The sequence below is a fragment of the Otolemur garnettii genome, unplaced genomic scaffold (genome assembly GCF_000181295.1).
Source record: "Otolemur garnettii isolate 467f Iridium unplaced genomic scaffold, OtoGar3 scaffold00073, whole genome shotgun sequence".
Taxonomy (NCBI): domain Eukaryota; kingdom Metazoa; phylum Chordata; class Mammalia; order Primates; family Galagidae; genus Otolemur; species Otolemur garnettii.
In genome coordinates, this window is record NW_003852468.1 from 7732040 (window position 1) to 7738950 (window position 6911).

The window sequence follows — 6911 nt, forward strand, 5'->3', positions numbered from 1 at the left end:
AAAAAAAAAAAATGCTGGTGAAAGAAATTGAAAAGGACACACAAAAAATGGAAACACATTCCGTGTTTGTATTAAAAAGAATTAATTTTGTGGGCTGGGAATGGTGGCTCACACCTGTTAATCCAGCACTCTGGGAGGCCAAGGTGTGTGGATTACTTGAGCTTGGGAGTTCAAGACCAGCCTGAATAAGAGAAAGACCTTGTCTCTACTAGAGACAATAGAAAAACTAACTGGATGTCCTTTTGGGTACATGTAGTCCCAGCTACTCCTGAGGCTGAGGCAAGAGGATTGTTTGAGTCCAAGAAGTCGATCTCATAGAAGTAAAGAGTAGAATAGTGGTTACTGGAAATGGGCAGGTTGTAAGGGTGGGGGTGGGATAGCCAAAAATTAGCCAACAAATGCAAAAGTACAGCCAGATGGGAGGAAAAAGTTCTAATGTTCTGTAGCATTGTATGTGACTGTAATTAATAATTTATTGCATATTTTCAAATAGCTAGAAGAGTAGATTCTGAATGTTCTGACCACAAAGAAATGATAAGTGTTTTAGGTGATGAATATGCTGACTACCCTGATTTGATCATTATACATACATTGTATAAATGTCTTGAAGTGTCACATTTTATCCATAAATATTTACAATTATACATAAATAGTTAACAGAAGTAAAAAAAGAGAAAGGTATTTGGTTTAGAGGAGTGAAATTGGGAGGGGAGCCAAGGTGGATCAGGACACTATTATTTTTCACTTACTGATCTTTCAGCACTGTTTGAATATTTTAATAAAAAGTGAGGAGGTATGTGGATGCATTAGTTGACAGGGCTAAAAACCAAAAAGAAATATATATTAATGGCAAGTTCCTTTTAGGAATCTTAGGATTAAAGTGTCCCCAGTAGAAGAATGTTAGATACAAAGAAAAAGAAATATTTCCCTTTTTCCTCCTTTGTTTATTTCTGATTTTTCAGTATGCTTTCATTTTATCCTAGGGCTTCAAAAACAAACCAAAAAAGTTGGGTCACATAAAGCCAGACTTGATTGATGTTGACTTAATCAGAGGTGAGTTCTAAAATTGGTTTGTTTCTTATGCACATTATCACATTATGTCATAGTAAAGACTATTTTTCGATATCTTACCCACGTGATAGTATGCTTTATTTTCTAAAGGTAACATTCTTCTCTCAACATTCATGCGTTAGCACTTTTTACCCTTTGTCTCAGCACTGTGTGATTATATAAATTACATGGTTTTTATTATAAAGGTGAAGGAGGGATGAACTTGGAGACTTGCTGTTCCAGGGATTGAAGTTAGGAGTTACTATATTGAGTGAACAGAGAGGGTTTTTTTTAACTGAACAGGTCCTGGGCTGACTCTTGCTCTGACTTGTGTTTAAGGTAGTGCTACAGGTTGGCATCAATATAGTGTGTAATATATAAATGTTTAATGTTTTGTTTTATTGCATGTTTAAAGGCTCAACATTTGCCAAAGCCAAGCCTGAAATTCCATGGACATCTCTGACTCGGAAGGGGCTTGTACGAGTTGTACTTTTCCCATTTTTCAGCAACTGGTGGATTCAGGTTACCTCTTTAAGGATCTTTGTTTGGCTGCTACTGCTTTACCTCATGCAAGGTAACTGGGAGAGGTGGAATAAGCTACGACAGTTTCTTTTTCCTACTTTTGGTGCTGTGAAGATCTACTGTTCTTACATTTACCCTTTCATTTGATGGTTTAAAGAACACAGAAATGAAGGGACAGGCACTATTTGGGGGTCACCATAAAATTATTTGCTATGAGAGAATAAACCAGATTGTCTAACTCTTTCTTCTTTCTTGAATTTCCTGCTACCCGTCTCACTGGCCAGTCCTTCTCAGTCTTGTCTTCTGCTTGACTTTCGAATCTCGGATCCCCTCATGGCTGGATCTTGGGTTCTTTTCTGTTCTCTTGGTACTCTCATCAAGCTCTATTACTTTAAATATACAGTAGAACCTCTGACTGTCACCCAGGGGACTCTAACAGACTGGCCAACACATGGAGGTGGTCAACATAAGGAACGAGGCCTACGGCACTGATATGTACATGTGGTGCACGTCCAGTCTGTGAAAAGTAGCTTCACTTAGGGAGGTGGTCAGTGTAGGGAGGTGGTCAACTATGGAGGCTCTACTGTAGTTGGTATACTGCTGATTCCCAGACTTAACGTTTTAGGCCAAATCTGTGTGATGAACTTGAAACTTATAACAATCTATCTGCTTGACCTTTCCATATGGATATTTTGGACTTAGTAATGTAAAAAATGTAACTCTTTTGTGTATATGCAAACTTATTCCTTTTTGGGTCTTATTCATTTCACTAAATGATACCACTGATCACCAGTATTCAAGCGAAAAGTTAAATCTTAGGCTGCATGTGGTGGCTCATGCCTGTAATCCTAGCACTCTGGGAGGGAGAGGTGGGTGGATTGCTTGAACTCAGGAGTTCCAGACCAACCCGAGCAAGAGCGAGACCCCATCCCTACTAAAAATAAAAAGAAAACTGAGGCAAGATGATCACTTGAGCCCAAGAGCTTGAGGTTGCTGTGAACTATGATGCCATGGCATTCTACTCAGGGTGCTGAAGTGAGACTCTGTCTCAAAAAAAAAAAAAAAAACTTCCTTCTCTACCCTAACATCAGCTCTTACGTCCTGTCATCAAGTCTGTAAGTTCTGCCTCCAAATTCCAAACTCTGTTTATCTCAGACTGTACTGCCATCATCATTGTCTGACAGCTCCAGCATCTAGGTCACTGAAATAACATCTACTCTGAGCTTTCTTTCTACCAATCACTCTTCTCACAGCACTTAGAGAAATCTTTCAGAACTAGAAACCATATCATGTCATTTTCCTGTTTAAAACTCTTTTGTGACTTCTGTTAACCTTCTAGGAAGAATCTAAAGTCCTTACCTTGGCCTATAATGCCCTACATGATCTGTTCCCTGCCCGCCTTTCTGGTGTCATCTCTCCCCACTGTTGTCCATGTTCACTCCAGGCATAATGATTTTTTTTTTTTGAGACAGAGTCTCACTGTTGTCACCCTTGGTAGAGTGCCTGCCGTAGCATCACAGCTCACAGCAACCTCCAACTCTTGGGCTTAAGTGATTCTCTTGCCTTAGCCGCCCAAGTGGCTGGGACTACAGGTGGCTGTTACAGCGTTTGGCTATTTTTTGTTGCAGTTGTTATTGTTGTTTAGCTGGCCAGGGCTGGCTTTGAATCTGCCAGCCGGTGTATATGGCTGGTGCTGTAACCACTATACTTCGGGTACCGAGCCCATAATAATCTTTTTTCTTTTCTTCAGATAAAGCTTTTCTTTCTGTTTGAAGCATTTTTTTTTCTTTCGAGACAGGGTCTTGCTCTGTTACTGTGACTAGAGTAGTGGTGTCATCATAGCTCGCTGCAGTCTCAAACTTCTGGGCTCTAGCAATTTCCCTGCCTCAGCCTCCTGAGTAGCCAGACAATGAATGTACCACCAGATCTGGCTAAGTTTTGCTACTTTTTGTAGAGACAAGGTCTCACTATGTTTCTTAGGATGGCCCCTCCTGGTCTCAAGTGATGCTTCCACATCGGCTTCCCAAAGTCCTGGAACTACCTGTTTCAAGCCTTCCCAAGGCTTTCCACATGGCTAGCTAGCTTTTTCCTCATTTGTAAGATCTCAGTTCAGATACAACTTTCATAGAGAGGCCATTCCAATCTACTTTCTAAATGGTATTACCAACTCCCAGTTACCATCGCATGAGTCAGTTTTAATTTCCTGTATTACACATCACTACCTGATACTGCTTTCTTCTCTTCTTGCTATGTGCAGGGACTGAGTATAGTTGCTTTGCCACCATATATCCCTGTTGCTCATCAGAAATATTTTTGGAAAGTGGCAGCATATGATATGGTTATACCTGTGCAAAAAAAGACGTGAAATAGAACAAAGAATAGGACAAAGTTGGGTTAAGGTGAAAAAATTGTGGGTTATTTTGTTTACTTTTTTTGTGTCATCTGAATTTAATTTTTTTTTAATAGTACCATCCAGTAGAATTTCTGTGAAGATGGAGATGTTCGGTGCTGTCTAGTACAATAGCTGCTTAGCTCTGTGTGGCTATTGAGTACTCAAAACATAATTAGTATTGCCTCGGCGCCTGTGGCTCAACTGGCTAAGGCACCAGCCACATACACTGGAGCTGGGGGGTTCGAATCCAGCCTGGGCCTGCCAAATAACAATGACAACTTCAACAAAAAAATAGCTGAGTGTTGTGGCGGATGCCTGTAGTCCCAGCTGTGTGGGAGGCTGAGGCAAGAGAATCGTTTAAGCCCAAGAGTCTGAGGTTGCTGTGAGCTATGATGCCACAACACTCTACTGAGGGTGACATAGTAAGACTCTGTCTCAAAAAAAAAAATGTAGTTAGTATCAATAAGAAAGTGAATTTTAATTTTAATTTTAATTACCTTCATAACTATCAATCTAATGGCTACGTTATAATCTATTGTACAGACATGGCATCATTTAAAACTATCATTTTAATGTCTATATCAGAGTCTGTTATATGGATTTACCATAAACACCTTCTTATAGCTTTTTAAGGCACCATTATTAATATAACTCTTCTGTTTTCATCTGTATGGGCCACTGTAACAAAAATACCAGAGATTAGGTGGCATATAAACAATACAAGTTTATTTCTGACAGGTCTAGATGCTAGAAGGTCTAAGATCAAGGTGCCAAACATTTGTCTGGTGAGGGCCTGCTTCCTAGTTCATAGGTGGCAATCTTCCTTCCTTTTTTTTTCTTTTTTTGGGACAGAGTCTCACTGTGTGCCCTGAGTAGAGACTGTGGCATCACAGCTCACAGCAACTTCAAACTCTTGGGCTCAAGAGATCCTCCTGTCTCAGCTTTCCAAGTAGCTGAGACCACAGTTGCACACAACCACGTCCAGCTAACTTTCCTATTTTTTGTAGAGACAGGGTCTCCTTCTTGCTCAGGCTGGTCTCAAACTCCTGACCTCAAATGGTCCTCCTGCCTTGCTCCAAGTGCTGGGATTACAGGTGTGAGTCACTGCACCCAGCCTGACAATCTGTCTTTAGGTCAATTCCCTCTTCTTGCATTTTACCATAGCACTTAGGATGAGTCAAGCTGCACCTTCAACACTTTGCTTAGAAATAACTTCAGCTAAACATTCAGTTTCATCATTCACATGGTACCTTCTGTAAAACGCTAGAAGACAGATACAGTTCAGCAGTGTTCCTTTCCACTCTGTGGGAAGAACTGGCTTTCCTCCAGTTTCTGATAACATGTTCTTTCTCATGTCCGTCTGAGATGTTATCAGATTAGCCTTTACTCCATACTTCCAGCAGTGTTCTGTTCATAGTTACTTAGGCATTCTCTAAGAAGACTGAAGCTTTCTTCCTAGCTATTCTCTTTTCTTTCTGATTCCTCCCCAGAATTTCCTTTAAAATTCTATCCATGTCAATCTAGGCTTTTTTCTAGCTTGCATCTCAAAACTCTTGCAGCCCCTGCCCATTACCCACATCTAAAGCTCCTACTTTTTGGCGTTTGTTATGGCATCACTCTGTTTCTCTACCAATTTCTGTCTTATCCCATTGGGCCTACTGTCCCCAAAACACCTTTGCCGGGGTCAGTTATCTATGGGGGTAATTTATTTCTCATAATTCTGAAGGCTGGGAAATTGAAGATCATGAGCAGGTGTAGAGTCTGCTGACGGCCTGCCTTCTGGCTCATGTCCCATGGCTGGAGGGGGTCACAGGAGCTCTCCAGAGTCCATTTTAGAAGGTCACTAATCTCATTCTGCAGAGTTCTGCCCTCATGACCTAATCCCTACCAAAGTCCCCACCTCCTAGTTACGATCACATTAGGGGGGAGGATTTCAGTCTGAATCTTTCCATATTGTGGGTACTTAGTTTCTGGTTTTTTCCTATTTATAATGCCACCATGAACAAAATTTTCCTTATATTATTTCATTAGGATTTATTATCTGAAATAGAACTAACAGATCAAAGAATGCAAACATTTATATAGTGAAATGGCTGGTAGCACAATTCTTTGGGCAAGCACCAGATTAAAATACCTATTTGCCACAATCTTACCAGCATATTATAATTTTTAGAATTGTTATATAGTTTGAGATGCAAAAAATATTACTTGTTGAATGTGCATTTCCCTGGTCATTGGTAATAATGAAGTAAATATTTTTCTCACACACTTTTTAAAGAATTATTCTTTCCTTGTTCATATACCTTACATAATTTATATTAGCTTTTCATATACACCATAGTCTGTTTCTGGACTACATGTTCTGTACCGCTGATTTTTATGGTTAGATTCATATCTCTGCCCTACTGTTTTAATTTCTGTAGCTGTTTAATGTGGATTAATATTGAGCAAGACAGATATTCCTTTATTATTTTGCTTTTCAACATTTTCTCTTACGTTTTCTTGCTTTCTTATACTTTTCAAAATAGTTTAGCATTATTTCATCATGATCATAACAAAATAAAACAGAACAAAAACCCTAAAACTAAAACCAACAGCACTGGAACTGGAATCGGAATTCCCCAGACCCTTCCCCTTTGCCAACACTTAAACACATTTACGTATAGATGTACTTTTGGAGGAAGGGCAGATAATTGACTTCTTTACAATATTTATTTTCCTTTACAGGTATATGATACACCTCTCCTTTTAATCAAGACTTCTATTTTATCCCTCAGTAAAGCTTTGTTGGATTTTTTTTTCTTACAAGTCCTTCTTTGATTTTATTAAAGTTAAATTCAATTTTTTTTACTATGGTAAAATATACATAAATGAAATTTATTATCTTAATAATTTCTGAGTATACAATTTAGTGGCATTAGTATATTCATTTTTTTTTTTTTTTTTT

The 6911-nt window shown here is 39.0% G+C and overlaps 1 protein-coding gene across 1 annotated transcript in view; it reads left to right on the plus strand.

Moving 5' to 3' along the window:
* PHTF1 (putative homeodomain transcription factor 1) overlaps nt 1–6911 on the plus strand; it is a 60964-nt gene that overhangs the window by 20674 nt on the left and 33379 nt on the right. The window contains exons 3-4 of the mRNA XM_023515477.1: nt 984–1053; nt 1466–1624. Coding sequence (XP_023371245.1) covers nt 984–1053; nt 1466–1624 — 229 coding nt within the window. The remainder of the gene's footprint in view (nt 1–983; nt 1054–1465; nt 1625–6911) is intronic.